This window comes from Calliopsis andreniformis, chromosome 6 (genome assembly GCF_051401765.1).
Source record: "Calliopsis andreniformis isolate RMS-2024a chromosome 6, iyCalAndr_principal, whole genome shotgun sequence".
Taxonomy (NCBI): domain Eukaryota; kingdom Metazoa; phylum Arthropoda; class Insecta; order Hymenoptera; family Andrenidae; genus Calliopsis; species Calliopsis andreniformis.
Window position 1 is genome coordinate 1,937,849 of NC_135067.1, and position 23,733 is coordinate 1,961,581.

The 23,733-nt window shown below is 30.8% G+C and overlaps 4 protein-coding genes across 6 annotated transcripts; 2 read left to right on the top strand and 2 right to left on the bottom strand.

Moving 5' to 3' along the window:
* Positions 1–4,973: 4,973 nt before the first annotated feature.
* LOC143180786 (ATP-binding cassette sub-family F member 2) lies at positions 4,974–9,528 on the top strand. The gene is made up of 7 exons (XM_076380748.1): positions 4,974–5,061; positions 5,643–5,833; positions 7,149–7,944; positions 8,018–8,405; positions 8,484–8,675; positions 8,753–8,956; positions 9,031–9,528. Exons 2-7 carry the CDS (start codon positions 5,650–5,652, stop codon positions 9,169–9,171), a joined length of 1,905 nt encoding a protein of 634 aa, XP_076236863.1. The 5' UTR covers positions 4,974–5,061; positions 5,643–5,649; the 3' UTR covers positions 9,172–9,528.
* Positions 9,529–9,568: 40 nt separating this feature from the next.
* Positions 9,569–11,390, bottom strand: Tmem98 (transmembrane protein 98). The gene is made up of 4 exons (XM_076380749.1): positions 10,758–11,390; positions 10,582–10,691; positions 10,366–10,498; positions 9,569–10,307 (listed from the first exon to the last, which is right to left on the bottom strand). The coding sequence occupies exons 1-4, from the start codon at positions 10,911–10,913 to the stop codon at positions 10,032–10,034; spliced, it is 675 nt and encodes a 224-aa protein (XP_076236864.1). The 5' UTR covers positions 10,914–11,390; the 3' UTR covers positions 9,569–10,031.
* A 1,009-nt stretch (positions 11,391–12,399) lies between these two features.
* On the top strand, positions 12,400–15,326 carry LOC143180548 (ubiquitin-conjugating enzyme E2 J2). 2 transcript variants are annotated; one of them, XM_076380341.1, is made up of 5 exons: positions 12,400–13,012; positions 13,225–13,459; positions 13,536–13,664; positions 13,738–13,863; positions 13,999–15,326. In XM_076380341.1, the coding sequence occupies exons 1-5, from the start codon at positions 12,897–12,899 to the stop codon at positions 14,011–14,013; spliced, it is 621 nt and encodes a 206-aa protein (XP_076236456.1). In that variant the 5' UTR covers positions 12,400–12,896; the 3' UTR covers positions 14,014–15,326. The 2 variants fall into 2 exon arrangements, with proteins under 2 accessions (XP_076236456.1, XP_076236455.1); XM_076380340.1 differs by having other exon boundaries at positions 13,738–15,326.
* Positions 15,327–16,825: 1,499 nt separating this feature from the next.
* On the bottom strand, positions 16,826–18,396 carry LOC143180546 (uncharacterized). 2 transcript variants are annotated; one of them, XM_076380338.1, is made up of 6 exons: positions 18,301–18,396; positions 17,797–17,947; positions 17,543–17,724; positions 17,350–17,473; positions 17,116–17,288; positions 16,826–17,047 (listed from the first exon to the last, which is right to left on the bottom strand). In XM_076380338.1, exons 2-6 carry the CDS (start codon positions 17,938–17,940, stop codon positions 16,963–16,965), a joined length of 708 nt encoding a protein of 235 aa, XP_076236453.1. In that variant the 5' UTR covers positions 17,941–17,947; positions 18,301–18,396; the 3' UTR covers positions 16,826–16,962. The 2 variants fall into 2 exon arrangements, with proteins under 2 accessions (XP_076236453.1, XP_076236454.1); XM_076380339.1 differs by lacking the exon at positions 18,301–18,396 and adding an exon at positions 18,050–18,137.
* Positions 18,397–23,733: the final 5,337 nt, after the last annotated feature.

Genomic DNA, 23,733 nt, shown 5'->3' on the forward strand with positions numbered 1-23,733 from the left:
AAACAATGAAGACAACTTATCACGTAAAAACTCTAAAATCATTGTCAATATTTATAAACACTAACACGGACAGAGACAATCGGTAATAGAATACACGATAAGTAAATGGCATTGCGTAGTTGAGCAAACTTCAAATTCGATTTTCTCGAAAACGAAGCTTCGGATGAAAAAATTGCATACCACATCTGTTTCTTATCGTTTTACGTAGAAGTATCCCCTGGTCAGTTGTACTACAATTTTCCACCTACCCTGTATATCTACAAGGTGGACAAATTAATTTGACCCCTTTGAATATTTCATTTAGGAAAAGAAAAACTTTTAAAGGAAAACATTATTTGGTGGGAAGAGCCAAATACATATTACCACATATTGTGGTAAGCAAAAAAATTTTCCCAGAGTTATATTTTTCCAAATTTCAAGATCTTAGCTCTCTTTTTTTTAAATAGAAGTATAATAAAAGAAAATACAATGGAATATTTATATGAAATTACAGGAAATGTATATTCAATACAGAAAAAATGACAGAATTCTTTAAAATTATTTTTTAATGTATTATTTTAAAGATATTTGAAGCCAGTTAACAAGTTAAATTTCTCTATAGTTCGCAGTTTGAAACAGTTTGAAATAGCGTTCAATCATAAGCACCCATGATAAAACGGTCTAACTACGTCACTGGTACGCGTATGTCGATCTAGGAGAGCGTACAGCTTACATACGAATAACGACGTCGACGACGCCGCGCCGTCGACGAGGACGACCGAGAACGTATTACACTCCCACCACTACGTACTACGAAATACTACGTTCTGTGATACGGTGCAATTAAGCCTGTACCCCCATCCCCTCACCCTCAGTCTCTTGAGCTACGTCCTACGCCCTCCTTTCCCCTACCATCAACCCGGCAGACTTCGGGCCAACAGGAGCGCAAGTCCGTCTCTTCTTTTAACCATCCCTCCCACCGTCGTTTATCCATTCGTTCATTCATCAGAACACACTTCTTTAACGAACTCTCTGCCGTTCGACCACGTAACCTCTCTGCGAGGAATGCGATTCTTTTTCCGCGACTTCAAAGGAATTTAGAGCCTTCTTACAGATCCAGTTCTCAGATGGACTCTTCCTGTTAGTCGAATGAAATTGATACTTGTACAGATAGTGAAACTGATGTATTTACACTCTAGAAACCCTCACGTTAAGGATACCTTTAGCAAAAACGATATAGAGGATGTTCCAAAACTGGTGATACAAACGGAAAGATGGTGATACTGATCAAAAAAGATTAAAATGTAGAATACAATTGTTTGATATGTTCCATTTCCGAAAAAATTAATTTTGAATTTTAGCTAAAGACGAGAGTATCAAACCACAGTTTTAGGCATTGCAAAAAGGACTATTTCAGTCTGTTATATATCAGTTCTGAATTAAACAGTTATAAGAACCGAGATAATATTATAACGATACTATATCAGTTCTAAATCGGTTCCATACCTGTTATTTTTCGGTTAATAGGTATATCAGTTTCAAAATAGTTCTGAAATTGATACTCTTATCGGTATAACAATTATCGATATCGTATATCGGTAAAATCGTAAAATCATGAAATGTTGAAATCATAAAATCGTAAAATCATAAAACTGTAAAGTAGCAAAATCATAATATCGTAATATTGTAAAATGATAAAATTGTAACATTATAAAATATCCAAGGTTTTTACTTGCTGTATATTGCAAGGGTTGAAAACAGTTGAGATATTGAGGGTAGTAAGAGCGAACTCAACAATTCCGAATTTCGAGAAAAACACTTTTTATTTACGTTCTATAAGAGCGAATAAAATAAAACATATTTTTGAAATTGTTGAGTTTGCCCTTACTTGCCTCAGTGCCTCAGTTACAATATTGGTTTCGGTTCTTGTTACAGCTATGAACAACTTTTATTCTGAATAACTTACGTAAAACCATTTTCAAGCATATCGGTATCGGTTTTGGTATTGGTTTAGGTTTCGGTTTCCGTTGTTTAGAACCGATATCATATCGATTCCAAATTGCAAAACGGTTATATGTCAGTTATACAACATGTTTCGCTTGTACGTCATCGGTTTGTTTTGTTTGTTGTACACGGCTTTGTTGTACACTTTGCAAAAACAAAATCATATTTCTTACAAAGAGACGATAAATTCAAGAAAAATTTTGTTACCACTGCATTGGATTAATATTACTACTATATATTAGTATACATGTATTAGCATAGTACATATTAGTTGTAAGTGATACGTGAAAAAATATTGATATTATGGGCCAAAGAAAATACAACCCTGCATATCAATATTTTCAAAGTGAAGTCGATGATTTTATAAACGAAGCACATCTAAGACCTTCTATTGATATTTTAAATTATTAAAGTAACCATAATACAAAGATTAAACGATCTGAATGATTAGAATTGACGAATGTAATTTTAATCGATTCAGCTATATAGATGAGCGTAGAAAGATTATTTTCAAGATCGAAATTTATTGTATCCCTCCCGTACTTGAAATTATTTATACGTTACATATTAATATTTTTCTAAAAACAATTATAGAATTAATAAAAACCAAAATAAAACTGGCATAAGAATTATGTAACATGAAACCACAATCGGTATAAACTTGAGAAATAACAGAACCAATATCGGTTCTAGAGAACCAAAACCAAGATAGGCAAGAACAGTTATATTCATAACAGTTATAACATTATTTCGGTTCTCATAACGGTTTCAATAACTGAAATCAATATCATAATTGTTTTCAATTTCTGGTTTTAGTCATTTGAGAGCTAAACGAGGAAAGGAGAAGTAGCTCGCTTTCTAGCGTACAAGTAGAGTAAGTCAATGGTAAGAGTGTTCCCCTTATCTCGTGTACCTTTCAAGCATACAACTATACTTCCATACGCTTGTACCTGATCGTAATTCAAGCTTCATTTTGTTTGAAAATGAAGTACGATATTAAAAAATTGTATTCTATATTTCCACCTTATTTTTTATGTAGTATAGAATCACTACCTTTCCGCTTATACCACCATTTCTTGGACATCCTGTACATTTTGATTGAATGTATTGCACATACATGTTAATTGGGTTATAAGTACTCAATTAATTATATTGAATCTAATTAAAAATGTGCATCAGGAAAAGTGAGTCTCCTTAATGACTGAATCTATGTTATTAGGAATCTACTTTGGATGAAATTTAGATAATTGAATTGACTTTATTTGAAATAACATTATATTTTTTTAAAAAGAAAATTATGTAGGTAAACCTTTCAAGTTGAATTTTTACAGAGTCACAACTAACCTCCTCAAAGAGAAATTTATTAAAAGTACAAAACAATAATCAAATTTTTTGTTTTAATCATAATTATTTTGTTTTACATTTGTCAATCGTGGAACAAGAGTAGGATTTTTGTGGTCAGGAAATTTCGAAGTAAATATTATACCTACTCATTTGTCACCTTGATCATTATATCAGTGTCAATAGTATTTATATGTGAATAAATATTTTCAAACAGGCTAAAACAAATTATGCATAAATCAGATTAATTGCATTTTCCCTTTCATTTATGAGCTTTTTGGAATAGGAATTTTTGTGTAATTCTCCACGATAGTGAAATAAATGTGATTAAACAGAATTGTGTCACCATTATTAGAAGTCATGGTTCTGAATATTTAACGTGTATTAGGAAATAAAAAATTGCATTAATATATGTGAAATAGAAATCTCTAATAATTATCCTATAAAGTTTTTTGAACGTTTTAATTACGAAGTATCATACTCAGAACCTCTGAAATTTTAAATTGGTACTATTGCAAAAAGTTGAATGCAGGTACAACAACGTTCCAAAAATTGCATGAATACAAATATATTTACTTTCACGCAATTTCATCCACAATTATATGGTTTTTCCATTTCAAAAGCATACGTCAAAAATATATGTTTTTACATGTAATATTTCAGTTTTCAGTTATTAGAAAAACTTATTTCGATTATGTTCAGTGCGTAATGGTCTTCCCTGGTCAAATAAATTCTTCACAATTAAAACTATCAGAAAATTACTCTTAATTCTTTAACATAAAATTGTTAATAAAAAGTAGCATAGTATTTGTCTCATCTTTATAATAACACTATTCATTGTATAAAACAATCTTATCTAATAATTTTGAACTTATTCCGACCGATATGACTTTCCGCCCTATTGAAATATAATCCAATATGGCGGAAAAACGCTTGTAACGTTGTAACCTTGGAAATAACCAAATTTATAGCGTCGTAATTGACTCAAAATCGATTATATTTCTTCATTTTCAATATTTCTATTATAGTATAACAGTAATCGATATAAAATATAAATTTATTAGATTGAAAATAATCAAAATATTAAATAAATAAAAATACTCACCAATAACTTCACAGCTCGCAACGTTTTTCGTTGTTAATGACAGTATCTCCATCGCGTACAGAATTTCTATTTTCCAAATTTCTCACGTTTTTATTGCAAACTTGTCAATTACTCGATTTTTATTCATTTATGGCAATTTCACTTGTGATATAAAATTCATATTCGTCTAACATAACATACAAATCAGAATTGACCAACTTGGCTACTTCAATTTTCGCGCAGTGCAGTCCTAATAAAATCTTTATTGCAGCAAACTTCATTAGGTATAACGATCTGCTCGTTATTTTGGCGCCATTTTTAATGCAAGTGATTTCTAGTTCTTAATTTTAAATGTTTGTTGAACGGAGGTTTTTATTTTATGGGAAATAAATAGTTAAAGCTACAACAATGTCAATTCAAGTTAATTATTTACACATTAGTTAATTAGTACACTGTTAAAACTTTGAAGTTTAACTTATTAAAAATACATATGTATAATATTGAATGTAACAGGGAAACACGCCATATTGATGTACAAATGCCGCCATCTTTCGAATAATCGAGCAAACAATGTCGTTTTGACGGATTTGCCTTTATCCATGCACGTGTGTTCGCGTGTCGCACGGATCGTTCGATTTTTGGCGCACAACTAGGTAATTTCTTAAAGTTACTCTGAAATTGATTACCGGGGGATTCATGGACAAAGACGAAACAACCAACGATGCATAGAATTATATATCTTTGACATAGATGATTAATATTAAGAACTCTTAAATTTCTTTTGTCTCAATCGAAGGTGTTTCATCTTTCTTACACTTGGAATCATTATTCTCCGACTTTTTCTGTTTGATTTTGAACTTCGTTTTATCTGTGCCCATGATCTATTAATCATTTTAATCGTCGTCATTTTTAAACCGTAAATTCATTCTAGAAAATAGTTCACCCTTCACGTTTCTCTTTAGCTCCATCTTTATCTATCCTCCTCTGTCGCGCCACTGTATCCCCGTCTCACTATCTTTGTCTTTCTATCTTCCCCTTAGAGGTTGGCTCATGTAACGAGCCGTTTACGGCTATGGAGGTTTTTCGAATTTTCGAATTCGACGTTATACCATCTCGATTAATTTCTTGAACGCACATGCTGTCGCATTCCTAACCTGTGGGCTTACGTAATCCTTATTTCTAGTAGCAATTTCATGGATTTACGTTGAAACGTGGCTGTTTTATAAAATTTCAGACAAACCATGCCGTCCGACGCAAAGAAGAAGCAACAGCAAAAAAAGAAAGAGGCTGCTAAAGCCAGACAATCTGGAAAGAAACCGCCTCAAACTAATCAGACAAAAGTTTCTGAAGATGGTAAAGAGGGTAGTCCAGGTTCGGGTGATATGCAGAATGGAACAAATGGAACTACTCCGATGAGTACTGAAGGTATGTTACGCATTGTTTGTCTATAATACAGGATAATTCTGGTAATAACCAGTTAATAGCATTCTTTCAAGTGAAAAATAGAAAAAAATTGTAGCAGAAAATTTTGCTCTATTTAACAGACTTTATAATTATATCATATAATTTTTTTCACATATGCATCAGTATGGTTATAAAGTGCAATTGTACTATTTTTTTAAATGGAACCTTAGGATTTTTTTTGTAAACGTATTTGTCATACCATTCTTTGTATAAAAAGCATCAATTAAGCTCATTGAAAACTGTACTTTACATAATGTTTTTCTATTTATGCAACTATTATGCTAGCGTTTAATCATTATATTGTTATCATGTTCATTAACATAATATGTACTTAGACACAAGCATATTTTATAGTATTTATGCTGACTCAAAGCATGAAGTTTTAAGAAGCATATTGTATTCTGAAGCAGTGTTTACTATCCACATTAGGTGTGACAAAATTTGAATACCTGCAGTAAAAGGTTCACACATTGTTACTAATAAAGAACCTTAAAAAATATAAAAGATTCCTTTTTGAAACTCATTCTTACTTCTTTAACAAGTTTTTAGTTCACTGAAAGTGAAAAATGTCAAGCACAACTGTGAAATTACTGCATGTATAATAGATGTTCTATAGTTTTGTATTCAAACTTTGCTAATGTGTTCTGTAGATAAAAATAAGACTAAAGTGTCATCTACCAAAAAGTTGTCATAAATATTTAGAAATTATAACAAAAATATGAAACATGTAAAATGCAATAATACCATTTTTTTAGCTCAATAAAGGACAAAACAAGATATGTAATGTTTACGTTATCTGGTTGTATTATTGTTTTATTTAGCAGGCTTCAATTAGTTAGGTGGCTAGCACATTGTGTATCTAAAGAATTAACTTAATGAACACTATCTAAAGAATGGACTAGGAGAGGAAGTTCAGTCTCTCGATTTCTACTTATAGAGCAACATAAGTATATTTTATGCTTATAATACAAAAAAATTTATTTAAAATGAATTAATTACAAGAACTAACACTGCGTGTACAAAAATTGAACAAAATCGTGATAAAATTCAATGTATAATTAATTTAATATTGCATTGATATCAGACTTGTATCATGTTTCATGTTTTTGTTAGTTCTCAAGAATCCGTTTATGAACATTCTTTTACATGACATTTTAGTCTTGTTTTTACCTATAGAACACCCTGGCAAAGTATGAACAGAAAACTACAAGATACCCTGTATTCACTTATGTTCATGTCAAACATAATGTAAATAAATCTTTCCTTTTTATTGCAGAGGCATTGTGCATAAAACTAGAAGCAGATGCAAGACTTAACGCAGAGGCACGTTCGTGCACAGGATCATTGGCTTCGCATCCTCGTAGTCGAGATATAAAGATATCTAATTTTTCTATAACGTTCCATGGCTGTGAGTTGCTGCAAGATACCATGTTGGAGTTGAATTGTGGTAGACGTTATGGTTTGCTTGGTCTTAACGGTTCTGGAAAATCCACTTTGTTGGCTGTACTTGGAAATAGGGAAGTTCCTATTCCTGATCAGATTGATATCTTTCATTTGACCAGAGAAATGCCTGCTAGCAATAAGACAGCTTTAGAATGTGTGATGGAAGTTGATGAAGAACGTGTTCGATTGGAAAAATTGGCAGAAGAGTTGGTAGAGTGTGATGAAGAAGATGCTCAAGAACAACTTATGGATGTTTATGAAAGATTAGAAGACATGTCTGCTGATACAGCAGAAGCTCGTGCTGCTCACATTTTACACGGTCTAGGATTCACTGCAAAAATGCAGAAGACACCCACTAAAGACTTCTCTGGAGGATGGCGAATGCGAATTGCTCTTGCTAGAGCTTTATATGTTAAACCTCATTTATTACTACTTGATGAGCCTACCAATCATTTAGATCTGGATGCGTGTGTGTGGTTAGAAGAAGAGTTAAAAACATATAAAAGAATTCTCGTTATCATTTCTCATTCACAGGACTTTCTCAATGGCATTTGTACAAATATCATTCACGTAAATAAGAAACAATTGAAATATTATACTGGTAACTACGAAGCCTTTGTAAAGACAAGGTAAGTTAACAGCACTAGTAATGATAAACGCAAAATAAATATTGATAATAATTACATGAATGTTTTACACTAGGATGGAGTTACTGGAGAATCAAGCAAAACAGTATAACTGGGAACAGGATCAAATTGCACACATGAAAAATTATATTGCTCGATTCGGTCACGGTTCCGCCAAGCTAGCTAGACAAGCTCAATCAAAGGAAAAGACATTGGCGAAGATGGTAGCACAAGGCCTCACAGAAAAAGTTGTCAATGACAAAGTATTGAATTTCTATTTTCCCTCTTGTGGAACGATTCCACCCCCTGTTATCATGGTTCAGAACGTCAGTTTTCGTTACAACGATGATTCACCTTGGATTTATAAGAATTTAGAGTTTGGTATCGATTTGGACACCAGAATTGCGTTAGTTGGTCCAAACGGAGCTGGAAAAAGTACTCTTTTGAAGCTATTATATGGAGATGTACGTCAAGTAATTTATTATTTATTCAAGTAATGGAACTACATCTGTAAACACTTACATGTTGATATTTAATTACAGCTAGTACCTACGAGCGGTATGATACGCAAAAACAGTCACCTTCGAATTGGGAGATACCACCAGCATTTACACGAACTACTGGATTTAGACATGTCGCCGCTTGACTATATGATGAAGGCTTTCCCAGATGTCAAGGAACGTGAAGAAATGAGAAAAATTATTGGTCGTTACGGATTAACCGGTCGTCAACAAGTATGTTAAGCTAACAAATTTTCGTAAATATTAAAAACAGTTTCTGAAAATTGTGTTTATATTTTATTCGTGTTTAGGTATGTCCAATAAGACAACTGTCTGATGGTCAGCGTTGTAGAGTAGTATTTGCATGGTTAGCGTGGCAAGTGCCTCATCTACTTCTTCTTGACGAACCGACAAATCACTTAGACATGGAAACAATTGATGCATTAGCCGACGCAATTAATGATTTTGATGGAGGAATGGTGCTCGTATCTCACGATTTTAGATTAATCAATCAAGTACGTCATGATACAAAAAATTAGACGTTTAATTTAAGAATAGCAATATAAATACTTTACTTTTTGTTCATTAGGTGGCAGAGGAAATTTGGGTTTGTGAAAATGGCACAGTTACAAAATGGAGTGGAAATATTTTGGACTACAAGGAACACCTTAAAAATAAAGTTCTCAGTGACAACCAAAAGAGGCAGAAAGATTTGCACAGAAGCAAATAATCCAAACATCGTATCATGCTCTGATTTGCTCTATTTTCCTTTCCAGTATACTGTCTGTTATAAAAACTTGTTTCTTCTCTCTTTTTTTGGACGTTTGCTCGCCATGTCTAACACTGAATTTGCGCTGCTGTGTAGCGTTATCAGTGATTGAGAATGTCTTAGTTAATTTATTTAAATGATAAAAAAAAAAGATACTCTATGACAACGTGCAAGGTTAATCCATGGTGTATTTTACCATGCTACTAATTTAGAGATCTAATATCAATAATGTACTGCAAGAAATATTAAAATTGAATATATTAAGATTATTACAGAATACTACAAAAATAAAATACCTTTAAATACTATAAAAATATTACAAATACTCGATTTTATTTCTTATAATTCAACTTTATTATAAAGTCCTATTTGTCTCTATAAATTAATTTTTGTAGAGATATACAAAATATATATGTGTATAAATACTTATAATTGAACATTACATGGTCCTCGAGATAGTGTTTTTATCTCAGGTATATATATATACAATACTCATATAGTAATGGAAGACAAATTTTGCACATATCCACATGAAATATTACCTCCAGTATTCTTTCATGAAAATGTTTAAATATATATACATCTTATAATATTTTTTAATGTTATGAAGATAACATGACTTTTTATAATCATCATTAGGTCAAATGTAAAACATTCAATATTATTAGTAGAAAAGCGTTGCACTGTCGGATTGTGGACCTTGATATACTAAAATGAAATATATAGCTCATAACTTTTTATGTTATCACGTGTACTTTCAATCTCGGATACTGTTAAGATTCGAACTAGAAAAGATACGAGTAATAAATACTGAAAGAAACTCAAACAGGTGTTGAAGCTGGAACAGAACATGCCACTTCCTGTGCTAATGCAGCATTTCGTAAAATTGACAAATGAGAATCCATATCACTTAAAGCTTGATCAATAAATGCTAGCTTTCTAGCATGACTTTTTGATACTCCATGCTTGGTTACCAGTGCTAAATGCGTAACAGCCAAAACTAATGCTGCTACTCTTGCTTCTAAGAGTCTTGCATCTAATGGTGGGTACAAACTTCTGACCACATCATCAACCCGAGGTGGAATACGTCTAGCAACCTAAAGAATAAAAGTTCTATAATGTTCACAAAGATTACAGCACAAATTATTCACTTACATCCACTATTTCCAATGGAACTGTGTTGCTATTCACTGTTCCTGCAATAGCAGTGAGACTTGAGGCCAAAGCATGACATGATCGTAATACAGCAATGCATAATGGAGCTAAACCAGTAGCATCATCAACCCATCTGAAATATGTATACAATTTCATTACCAAATGCCTAATTTAAATCATTCATAATATGAAATTTGATTTGTAAATGTATAATACCTTTCAGCACCTGCTAACCATTCTTCGCATTCCCATGCATCTAAGCCTAAACCAGATAAATTATCTCCTTCTAATAAATCTGAGCTCAAATCAGGGGAATTTTTTTGATTCTGAAATGAAATGAAACTGTATAATCATTTCTACTATTCCAATACAATAAATAACATAGAACTTACATAGTAACATCGTTGTCTTTTACAGATGACAAGTAACACTAAAAGTGCTCCAAGGAAAACAGCAGCAAGTGCACCAAGTGCTACAGCTATCACTGTTTCCATTCCAGTAGTACCAGCCGTAGGCCCAGTATTACTTATGGATATTGGAGAACTCATCCTTTAGATGAGTGACAATCAAATATTATTCAAAAAAATATATGAAAGAATTGTGAAATCCTCTTGAATAGTTCATGAATACTATTCAAAGTGTTTCTTTAGGTCTAAAATGACAACAACAGCGTCGATTTTCCCGGTGGCCGTCGGTGGGAGGCGGAGACTGTCACGAATCTTAAGCTCCATTCATCAGTAAATGATTCCTCGTTGCATCTTTTGTACTTAGCTCCAGCGACATTGCGTAATACACGAATATTAGCAGAATGCGCGCTTTATATTTTTTGTTACATGTGCAATAAAATCGTGCATGAAATTGTTCTTAAATGTTAACGGAATTGTTATTTGATATGTTTCGTAATAATAAAATCAGGAATTCAAAATTTGAATTTAAAATGGATTCAGAATAAGGTTAATCGAGAGATCGATTCAATAAGATCGTTTAAAGCATTTACTGGCTGCGTTATTTAAGTAAAGTTACAATGAAAAAAGACATAGATAGTATGAAATGTTCTTTATTAGTTATGTTAATGCAATATTAAAATATAAATATGAATTGTAGAAGATATAACATGCATTCCTAATAAGCACTCATTAATCACACTTTTGAAGGTGTGTCTATTTAGTTAATCATATTTTCAATGATAAAAAAAAAAAATTAAAAAATAATGTTTAGTTTTAACAAATTTTTCTAAACATTAACATCTAGGAAATTTGAAGCTTTAAGACTATGAACAAATATTAATGATATTTTTAAATTATGAAGTATATATACTGAAATTCTATCTCAAATAGCATAATAATTTATTATTTTATAATAACTTTGAAATACTTTTTATTTCTGACATTCACATTTTTTATTGTTATGTGCAAATGTGTCTACACAGAACATGTTTCAATTATCACATAACAGGAATTTATTCATTATATGTATATGAAATATACATGTAAATTTCTTAATACTGAATATTATACTTCTCAGACAGTTATTTTGAAGAATATACATATCACTTTTATTAATGACATAAAACAATGATAGTGTAAAAGAATTTTTTAACTATATACAATGCATGCAATCTTTCCTATTAATTATTAGCCCATATTCTCTATGTTGCTATTTATATGCGTTTAAAGAAAAAGAAATATACTTGTAAATAATAAAATTACAATTTACACTGCTAAAAAATAATGGAATTCATTATAATTCTTTTTTCGCAACAAATATCTTATTTTGAATGCTAATATAGGTATACAATGGAGAACAAGACTTAGGATTTGCATTGATAGAAACTTCTGCAGTGACTATTGAAGTACTGAATTAATCTTGTCATTGCGATTTCAATAATAAAAATGGCTGTTTATGAAGTAAAGTGTGGAACACGACGAAAAAGAATGATTTAGAATGATTTATCAATCTAATGATAATCGAGCGTGGCACGTATATGCGTATACTAGCAGCCTTGGCAGCACTGTAGAGAAATGAAATTGTTCAGTGTATTTCATGTCATATGTTTTCTGTCTTGAAAGATACGCTGTCAGATTTTAGTGTCATTTGTGAATATTTACTAGGTGGTTAGTCGAAGTTTTCCTTGAACAATTTTTTATTTTTCAACAAGCTATTTCTTGCGTGGTCTCGAATTCTCCCATTGTATTTCGCGTGGAACGTAACCTGTTATACAGTACCTGCAAACTTTTCTTTCCATTTATTCAGGTCACTGTAAATTGCAAAGTTTTTAACTAGACGCTTTATAAACAAACTGCGTTACAAATATTATTGAAATTTAAATTTTCTTTGTGAAAATTACAAATACACCAATAACAGTTCAACTACACAGTGTTACTCTAGTGAAAGCAGAGTTGGTAGGCATTTATAGAAGAGCACACTACAAAGAAGTTTTATTGAGCAAACGTCTTTTAGAATATAATAAGTACTGGTGATTCAAAGATCAAGAAGCATTTATATAACATCTGTAACACATTGTAATCAGCATGAATAGAAAGACAAACAGTGCAACAGCAGTACTGAAACAACATTACCTACGCCTTAAGAAAGACCCAGTACCATATGTACTTGCAGAACCAGTTCCTTCCAATATACTAGAATGGTACACTTTCTTAACATTTTAGTGTATTTATTGTTAAGTCTAATCAATATTAATACTTTGATAATAAATAAACATAATTAATTAGATTAGACAGTAATATAAGTGATTGTACAAGTGAAATTATGAATATGTAAATGACAGTAATTATCAAAGTATTAACAGTTAATTTGTAATATCAAATAGAGTGATATGATGCTACATATATTTTGCAGGCACTATGTAGTCAAAGGTCCAGAAAAGACTCCATATGAAGGAGGATATTATCATGGGAAACTTATATTTCCTGGAGAATTCCCATTCCAGCCTCCTAGCATTTATATGAGCACACCAAATGGCAGATTTAAAGTTAACACAAGGCTGTGTTTATCTATTTCAGATTTTCATCCTGATACATGGAATCCAACATGGAGTGTATCTACTATCCTTATTGGCTTACTTAGTTTTATGGTATATAAATAACTATTTTAAATATGCAACAATCAAAATAACAGTTAGAGTCTAATTTAAATTACTCTGATGATAGATTGAAAAAAGTCCTACTCTGGGTAGTATTAATACAACAGATTATGAAAAGAAACAGTTCGCTGCACGAAGTTTAGAATATAATTTGAAGGACAAAATGTTCTGTGAACTTTTTCCAGAAACTGTTGAGGTATTATTATTATCCGTATGAAATTATTCATATATATATGGAAGTCATGAAATGAAATATTTATGTGTTACAGGCCATAAAAGCAGAATTAAAGCACAGGAAAGAATTAGAAAAACAAGCAAGGCATCAGTCTACAACATCAGAAGTTTCATCTTTGATAAATGATCCATTACAGAGAGACCAAAGTCCTTTACAAAGGGTGCTTACTAATCTCATTGTTATTATAGGTTTTGCAGCATTTGCTTACACAGTGAAATATGTGTTGAAAAGCATAGCAATGGAATAAGTTAGAAATGAATGTGAAGCATATTGTTTTTTTTTTTTTTTTTTTTAGGTAATATGCACATAAAATAATAAGACATAAGAAGGAAGAAAGTTGTGATACTAATGCGTGCAGATCTTGAAAAATAAATATTAGGAACTTTTTGTTATAGACTTCTTGCATCTGTCATGCCTGTTTGTCTATTTGTCGAATGTACATGGTACTATAAAACTTCTTGATTTCAATGTGCTTTGGATATTTGATAGACTTTTATATCGAAGTTAATTGTAAAATACGAATTGTATTATATCCGAAAATTTTAATCGCAACTACAATTCAAGAGCGAACATTTATTAGAGTTCTACTTAAACATTTATTATTAAGAACACAGCGCTTGGATTTTTATTTGTTTTTAAAAATCTAATGCTGTTAACGAATTCATTGCTGTTAACCTTTCAGTTAACATCACTAGCTTAATTCGGGTTCTGTTACGCGAACTTCCAAAGCATAGTTCTTCGGTGAATTACGTTTAGCACTTAATAAATAAATATTGTACAAGATATAAGGTGAGGGTGTGCATATGTGTGCGTGTGTGTGTGTGTGTGTGAGAGAGAGAGAACATAAATTGAAAATGAGAGGGAGAGAGAAAGAGAAAGAATAGTAGAATGAAAATAATGAAGTTTATAGGGGCTTCCTATATTGCAATTGTCTACTTGAATGAATCTTATCTTACATATTTCTTGTTATAGCTTTCATATTTCAGTTTATAATTTCTTTATGAGCTTATGATACATTTGTTCCAATTCGATATACTGTAATTTTCTTGGAAGAAAAGCAATTGCACAAATTTGTGTAAATAACTAGACAGCTAACATTTGCCTCTATGTAGTGCCAATAAAACTAAGTCAAAATTTCTGACTGAATCAGACTAAGCTTAGTAGACTGTATCACAGATTGAACATATTGATCATGTAAATACTGTTGTAGTAGATTAGTAAGATACATACACTAAATCGGTGGATACAAATTCGCTTTACTAAGATTCGTGTCAGTATTTGTAAAAAATGAATTTATCTGGACCGTATCTATTTAAATTAAATTCAAAACTCTAAGTATTGTCCTCATGCTTAACTTTATTAAAGAAAAAAGCAATGCTCAGACATTTTATTCAAACTTTGAAGAGGTCACTTGTTCGTTAAAAAATATGTAACTTACAATTAGTACCAACTGATAGATTAGCAAATTACATTATATACTGTAATGAGCAATTAATAATTAATTGATAACGTATACCAAGAACACTAACAGGAACAGAACTGAATTAGAATCGATAAGTCGGTATTTATGTTACGAAACTGCCTCAGTTTTATTTATAAATTAAACAATGTAACAATTTCATATGTAAGTAAGTGTTCAATTTTTCTTCCCACTTTTTGATATTAAATACTAAAATCTGTTAAATATATATGATAGTATGCTGTAAATATTATCTTTGTATTGTATTTTCCAAGACAGAAATTTACTCAATAGATTTTTCAACTTTGTAAAGGATAAATCAAATTTTGTTTTGAAATCTAAAATTACAGTTAAACCAAAAAAAATATAGAAATATATTTAAATTTGAAGCATTGAGTGCAGCAACAGACTAACCCCACTACTCGAAAAAATCGAAAAAACAGGCGATCTAAAATGTAGGGCTTATTTGTAATAAATTAATGCTATTAACTCAATTTCGGAAAAAATATGGTTTAGTCCATTTTGCACTTAATACCTCATTTAAAAGTATCGCGCGTTTATAATACAAATAGTAGCACCATCTACAGTCAAAATTTATTTGTTAAAACGATTGTATGAATTGGATTCTTTAAAGATTTGATTATTTTATTCAGGATTTTTCTGTACATTATTTTGTTCATTCTTTTAAATACATAGTTATATTTTGCTATACAAGAGCATATTTTCTTCTTAGAAGGCTTGTATAAAGTTAGTTTGCGCCTTTTTGTTTGCTGCAATACTGTTGTCATGTTTTTTATTATTTGCCATGAATCTTTCCAACATATTTTGAAATTAATCTTTTTTATTAATCATTTCAAGCTATTTTTACGATGATTTATTTAAATTAAGTATTTAACTTATATTTGTGACATCTTAAAAATAAAAATAACTAAGATTATTGCAATTACTGACAAAACATTTGAATTATGGTAGTATCTCTGTGTTATACTATTAATCGTTTGAATGCTAAACAAATTTTGTGGATATATACCAAAAATGCGGAAGTGATTGGGTGTGTGTAAAAAAAAATTAATGAGAGTAGTTATCTAATTAAATCACAAATATTGTGTTATTACAAAAAAAATTTATTTTGATTTATTTCTAGAAAAATATAGTAAAAAAATTATAATTCCCTTAATTTTTGTTGCAATAATGATTTGCTGTACAAAGCATGAGAAGTTCTTTTTTGCAAAGAGCAAATTAAGTTCGATCGTCTAACTCCATTACCATGTTTGTTACTGCACTCCACACATCATCGCAAATTTCATCTAAGTAACTTTTCAAGAGCAAATCTGTTGCTTAGAGTGGGTGTTATAAATCACCTATATGCGTAATTTCTGTTCGTCAACCATTCCTTTTCGCTTTAAGAAACGCAAAATTGATACTAATAAACAGAAGCGCTATCGCGCTCCCCGCAATTTTGGTACAACACAAGAAGAGCGTTATAGCGTTCCTCAGCACTCAAACGGTTAAACTATTATGTAATAAAGAAATTAATTTTATTATAAAACAAAAGATAATGTTCGTTTCTTTTACATACAGAAATATATTATAAACATTCTCAATGCTGTTCTTTTATACAAACTGAAACTTGGAAGAGTAAAGGAATGAAGAAAACTGGCCATTTGCAAATATTTCGTTCTATGTATAAAAGTTTGCATTACATATATTACAAATAAAATTGCTTTGACTGAATATAGTAATATTAACGCGATATGTAATTATGTGCAATTTGCAATTGATTGCTATGGTATAAATAAATCATTCAGCCATCATGTCTACACTAAGATAATCTTCACCTATATTGCTTGGAGATGTTTCTAACTCTCCAATTTCGTTGGATTCACTGTAAATATAATTAAATATAATGACAAGCTTATTATATGCCCTATAATAAGCAACTAAATTATGCACCTATCCAATGAAGGGTCATTACTGAACATTTCTGTTGGAACTGTAGGTGGTGCTTTTTCTGGTACTAGTTCCAAATAAGTTTGACGAGATTCTAAATGCCTTTCAACTTCTTCAGGTGTCATGTGGCCATCTGACATTAAGGGCATTGGTGCTATGTTGTTAGATGATTGTACCTAAAAGAGTAGCAAATATTTGTAACATAATTATTACCTACGTTCGTAAAAAATCACTTACTAGAGGTGTATTATTTGATTTAGACACTTTTGGAGTTGGTTTTTTCTTTTTACTGGTGTTGAGGGGCTTTACTGCTGGCATATGATGTGACGTGTGGTTATTAATACCCATGTCTATCTTTTTCCTTTAAAAAAATATAAATTTAATGAATATTTAAAGTTAATTGAATTATGAATGTATTCTTTCCTTTTACCTTTTAAAAGTATCAAGACGAGTAACTTCTTCATCAGATGATTCTGTTTCATCACTTTCACTAAATGATGCATCTACTTTCTCATATTGTAATAATCGATCTAGCAAAAAGCTTTTATCCCTATTGACTTTAAGTAATTTCCTTTGTGTAGATCGCAAAGCTTCTTGGAAACATTCATTTTCCTAAAATAATTATTGAATAAAGGATTCTAAACATATGTATTTAACTGTACTAGTATCTTTAAATGTACATACATAAATTAGAAACTTCAATTTTCTTTTAAGATTCCGATACTGATCCTTATAATTAGGCACTTCCTCCTCTGGACTATCCTCATCATCGTCTTCCACATCTGCATTGTTGTTTGCAATTGAACGACAATACCATCCTTCCAACATTGATCATCTAAAAAATAAAATAATCCACTAAATAATAGATAAATAAAAGGACTAAAATAATAAATAAGATTATGATTGTTTATAGAAATATGATCGACTTTAATAGTACATGCAAATCAACTTTTCTTGTTAAATCATTCATATTGTAGCTATCTAAAAACTTGTTTGCAAATGCATTTTTATTTATAATGAATTAAATGAAAAATTCTTTGTTAATATTATTTTAACACTATCTTAAAAGGTTAAGTCCTCAATGACAGAATATAAATCAACGATGATACAAATCACCGACGAGATATAGATTTTAAGAGACATTCACAATGTGGTAAAGTTAAAATTAAGAAGGAATTTCAAAACTACCTGATTAAAGCCTTGGAATTATTCTTCCTGTATTGCAAATAATCGAAGCAAATGATTATTAGGAAGATAAATAACTTGTTTATGACTGGCTTCCATTCTGAACTTCTTTATCGATTCTATAGTAATTTCGAAACACTACCATTCGAACTCGAATGTATTCCATTCCATTTTCATGTCGAATTGAATATATAAATTTTGTTCTTTCTACAAAAACAAACGATCTTTTATGGAATTACTTTAAACTTCTCTTAATATTATGAAAATATTAGTGAAAAAAAATAAAATGTTTTATTTTCTTTACATTTTTAAATCAAATTATAAATCTGTTGATAACTTTTGTTTCCGAAAAAATAGTTTAATTGTTATCGTAACGTAATTATTACACGTGTGTATCTCTCGGTTTGGAAGTTCTGAAAATTGAAAATAATTTATCACATACTTTGCATCTTTTAAATGAAAATTAGTTTATGCATAGTTATCACAAATTGACACAAATGTATTTATAGTGTGAATTTATGAATAAGACGTAATATTTTAATTATAAGTATATAATTATTTAAAGATAAACAAAAAACCCGCTGCTTCTGATATTAATTCGATTAAAAAGCACAGATGTCGTCTTTGTAACAGAGTTGTGGAACAGTAACTGATTATGTTAAAAAGTTTCTCCTACGTTTCTGAAGTTAAATAATCTACTACTACTGAAGAATAATTTAGAATAAAATGTATAAAGATTTGTACAAATTGAAAGCCGTAAGAAAAATGAGGAAACTTCTTGTTACGTAAGTTTTGAATCTTTTTGAATTATAATAATCTTTTTGAAATTCCCGCTAAAATAATCGTACTACTGGAATTAACTACTATTTCAAACTACAGTTACGATTGCTGCAAAACAGAAAAACAAGATTGCAAGAACTATATTCTATAGGTTCACCTTACACAAAATAAATTAACCTGCATTATTTTCATTTCTTTACATAAATAGTATTTATAGAAAATGATAAAACAGTAAATACCATTGAAATTTAATTGTTGCATATATAATACGCTGAAGCGTTGCTACCACGTATAGCTATGAAACATAAAAATTTTTCATTTTCTCCCTTTCTGGCTTTTTCGTATTTAATATTCGTTTACAAACATTATATTTAAATACTTACAATGTATCTAGTGTAGTAATAAGTAGTAATAATTATCTGCATAAATTATTATAGTCGTACGAAAACTAATAATTATATTTTAATTAGTTCTTAATATATTATTGTTTCTTATCATAAATAGTCGAAATGCTAAGAATGTGCAAGTTTTCGTATTTTCAGATACCGAAAACCGAAATTGGGACTGGCAGTGTTCGGGGTGTCGAAAATTTTTAACCATATTTTTTCATTATTTTTCAATCCTGTTTGGTACTTAATTTTTCACACTTAGTGGTACTTTCTCATTCTGTTGTGTAGTCAGATGTGAAAGTCCATAATCAAGGAAAACAGTTCATAATATAATGTGTTAAATAATATTACTTTACCTTTTTGATAGATGAAGAAAACACTGTTGCTTTACATTTTCTAATAATAATAATTTCTCGTGGTTGTAGTAATATTACCAATATTAGAAAGTAATCATTTGTTCTGAACGTTCTTTCTCAAAAAATGCAGAAGAAGAAGGGAAAATACCTTTTTCCTTCTGCTTGAACGAAAAAGTGCAGATTTAGTGGTAACTAATCCTGACAATACTGTTACAACCGCGTGAACAAACTGAATGTTAGAAAAAATTATTTCAGTTTTGGATACCTGAAATTATGGGTATCTACGCAAACATTGCAAATTTTCGATTCGAGTTCAGCTTCAGAACGTTACAAATTTTCAGAATCCTCACCCGATCTGACACTCATGACCAAGTATACGGGATGAATCACTAAGGCTAAAATTTGAAATATTTTCGAAACAGTTAATTGTACCGAAAAATGTTTAAAATACAAATTAAATGGTTTCCAATGTTATATCCCGATAAATTTCGACATAATATGCAACATTTCATTCCGAACGTTGTTCTGAATCCGAGAGACCCCGTAACTTGGTATTTTGTCAAAGTCAACAGGTCATTCACCAGCAGGTGTCAAATGTGTGTTGATGACTGACCTAGTATACATCTCGCGTCTATAGAATAGATAGAATACGAAGAAGTAGGAAGACTAGACTGTGCCCTCGCTGGTACTTTACTCGAGGACTATCGTTTTTCAAATTAACCAAAATTATAGATGATAGCTTCGCGATTACAGAACAAGTGCTACAAATATCGCAGAGGTAAGCATCAATTGCGACAGGTCATTCGACTCCACCATTCGAACAAATTTCAATCAAATCCTTTATAACCTGCTGTAACTTTTGCCTTTGGCGTTTTTTTATCCGAACTCAAGTATCGAATACTAAGCCTGTCGAGTGCACAGTTGTTAGTTAGTGCCCCACGCGACGTTAAAACTGTGGAATGGGAAAAAGAGACATCTTTGTAAGTCTCCTAACGTCGAGGTGTCCTTCTCCCTTGTAAGCTAGTTTTAAGGAAACTAAACATTGTCAACTTTTGTAAACTATATTTTGTATCTCCGAAAAGAGATATCGTATGACTTAAATTATATTTTGTATAATTGAAAGGTATAATTGTAATAACATATCTACATTATCTTCGAAACGAGATATAATGTATATAACTTTTATAACACTCGTATTACTAAATATCAGCAGAATTTCGTTAAATCGCTAATTGACTGCGCTGCATTGAATTTTTTTCTTTCGAATGAACCCATTCCCAGCTTAAAATCATCTCATATAAGGACGAAAAGTGTCAGGGCGTAAACCCCTGTTTTTGCCTAATTTTGTCGGTAATGTCGCCCCTCTGACATATCTGATCGTATCTCCTTAAATAAGGTACCTGTACCCTTATACACATGTATTTAAGTGACGACCAGTCCAACTAATTCCTAATCACAAATACTCCGACGATCCCGAGAAAGACAATAGTAGTCTAAACCTCATATATTGTACTGTTATTTATCCCCTGCAGCGTGGTCGGGATGTAACACCAAGGTAGCTTACATGTAGTTTCGTGGATTTACTTTTTTGTGGAATCGTATATTTTTTAATGCATGCATTTATAAAAAAATTCTTTAGTCGTGTGCAACATTTTTCTAGAAACAAATTGCAAAAGTGTTTAAAAGCCAACAGTCACCATTTTGAACACTGCACACGTTGTATAAGAATTGATTTACAAAAACTTATCTGAAGATCAATATTATTAAAATTATGTATGAAGTAGTGCAAATAAATTTGACTTATTACTCACTCTCACATGACAAAAAAAATATCATACGTTATTTAAAAGAACACAACTGCAAATAGCTATACCAGTAACGTAATACTCCGAATCCTTCAAATTAAAATATTACCAAAACTAATTGTTTTTGGGTATAAATGCCTTAATATTTTTTTATAGGGAACGACTAGCTGAATGGATTCAAAAATTTACGATTCCATTAAAAAAGAAAACAAATTTGACTTTCATATGTCCTGTACACGTCCTTCTACAAAAAAAAAAAACTAATCACATGGAACTATACTAATCTGGCAATCATTTAATTTGTATCTAAAACATTTTTAATATAACTAACAGTTTCGAAAATATTTTAGGTTCTAGCCTTAGGTGACTCACCCTGTATAGGTTCCTGCAATTTCATATACCTGGCACCTCTATGAAATACACCGTTTAAATAAAGTATTAGCTCTAATTGGTAAAAAAAATTGAAAAAGTTCACTCACCTATTTTTTCGTCTAGTACTATCGAATCGCGGGTTTCAATTATGCACGTGATACGGAAGAGGATACAGCTACTGTCTTTGAGGCGGACACATTTAAAGAACCATTCATAGTTTATCAATCGGAAAGAAAGAAAGAAAAGGGAACGCTCGCGAGACAGTTCGCGGTTTACCGCAACGGTAAACAGTTAGAATTTTCTTTGAATGAGCCCTTGTCCAAGTGCGCTCGGGAGGAAGGACGTATCCTGTGAAGCCGTCTTTAGCTTTCTTGTCGGTTCCTCTGTTTATTCGTTCCTGGATACAAAACCGGATCAAACTCCTCAAAATGAGAGCTAATTTTTTAATTCAAACAATATCTTTAGTTGCAAGCTTTCAAATTCTTCAATAACACTACAAAGCTTTTCTTACGTAACGCCTTCTATGCCATTATAATTTCTGTAAATCTTTTGCAAAAGTCAATTAACGAGTTTAACAATGTCCTCTATTTAATACTCAGAGAATATTAAATCAGAGATCTAATAAAAAGATTGAGAAAATTGCGAACTGCACCCTTCAATGAGCGTGACATCCTTACTTTGTAATTCCAACTATTTTTTAAAGAAATGTGACTCATAAATTAAAAAATTTATTGATTTTGTGTAGTAAGTAGTAACTTATATAATACTATAACTCTCAATAAAGAGTTTATCTTGAGCTTAAATAGAAAAAAATTCAATTAGAATTATACAATTTGATTAATTTAATCACAGTATAACTGATAAAATATCTACGGTTTCATTTATTATTTTATATTATGTTTTGCTTTGACCGTGAAGGAAATTTTAAACTTATTTATCTTCCATCATTATCTTCGTTTTCCTTCATCTGTGAAAGTGGGAAAAATGTACTAACAATAAAATAGTTCTAAAAGATATTAGGTATAGCATCTTAACGATATGATTTGATTTATATTTGAGCAACGCATCAGAAAGAAAAAGTACAGTGAAATATCGGATGATTAAGTAAAGTATTGTCATCCATAGCTATGCATACTAACGAATATATTAAAGATAATAAAGGTAACAGAACTCCTATCAGTTAATTAGTCGGAGTTAAGGGGTTTTTTGAGTCTCATTAGGGAGCACCTGAATTAAATTTTTTAATTTTGAGCACAGAATTTATATTGTTTTGCACTTATAATGTTAAATTAGAACGTATAGAAATGAAGCATATTGAGACAAAGGTTTTAATTTTAAGAGAAGGTATTAAAATACCTTTAATTGCTCTTTCTTATAAGAGGTATTTCACTATGATGTGCTTACACTAATAGAGAAAGAGATAGGATTATGGTAGAAACGTGAGACACCAAGGTTTTGAACTATACATAACATTGACACCTTTAACAATTATTGGAAATTAAGTATTAAAAGGATTATAATACTATGCCATAATAGTTGTTGACATTTATTGTTGTTCTTTTACTTTATGGACGTTTTTGTTTGAACCATAACAAAAAGTTTTTGCACGTAGGTACATATGAAGTGCAATTTACCTTCACTTATTGTCTGATTCTGAAAGAAATAAGGACAGTAACTTACTCGATAATAATTGCAGTTTTAAAATGTCAGTGAGATTTTAAGGTATATAGGGTT

Excerpts from the sequence above, each read along its gene's own strand:
- LOC143180786 (XM_076380748.1), top strand. The coding sequence starts at position 5,650 with ATGCCGTCCGACGCAAAGAAGAAGCAACAGCAAAAAAAGAAAGAGGCT. Across the intron at positions 5,834-7,148 it reads TACTCCGATGAGTACTGAAG|AGGCATTGTGCATAAAACTA; the intron begins GTATGTTACGCA and ends TTTTTATTGCAG. Across the intron at positions 8,406-8,483 it reads TGAAGCTATTATATGGAGAT|CTAGTACCTACGAGCGGTAT; the intron begins GTACGTCAAGTA and ends ATTTAATTACAG.
- Tmem98 (XM_076380749.1), bottom strand. The coding sequence starts at position 10,913 with ATGAGTTCTCCAATATCCATAAGTAATACTGGGCCTACGGCTGGTACT. Across the intron at positions 10,692-10,757 it reads AAAGACAACGATGTTACTAT|AATCAAAAAAATTCCCCTGA; the intron begins GTAAGTTCTATG and ends ATTTCATTTCAG. Across the intron at positions 10,499-10,581 it reads TGGTTAGCAGGTGCTGAAAG|ATGGGTTGATGATGCTACTG; the intron begins GTATTATACATT and ends TACATATTTCAG.
- LOC143180546 (XM_076380338.1), bottom strand. The coding sequence starts at position 17,940 with ATGTTGGAAGGATGGTATTGTCGTTCAATTGCAAACAACAATGCAGAT. Across the intron at positions 17,725-17,796 it reads AATTGAAGTTTCTAATTTAT|GAAAATGAATGTTTCCAAGA; the intron begins GTATGTACATTT and ends TAATTATTTTAG. Across the intron at positions 17,289-17,349 it reads AATCAAATAATACACCTCTA|GTACAATCATCTAACAACAT; the intron begins GTAAGTGATTTT and ends CTACTCTTTTAG.
- LOC143180548 (XM_076380340.1), top strand. The coding sequence starts at position 12,897 with ATGAATAGAAAGACAAACAGTGCAACAGCAGTACTGAAACAACATTAC. Across the intron at positions 13,013-13,224 it reads CCTTCCAATATACTAGAATG|GCACTATGTAGTCAAAGGTC; the intron begins GTACACTTTCTT and ends TATATTTTGCAG. Across the intron at positions 13,665-13,737 it reads TTTTTCCAGAAACTGTTGAG|GCCATAAAAGCAGAATTAAA; the intron begins GTATTATTATTA and ends TATGTGTTACAG.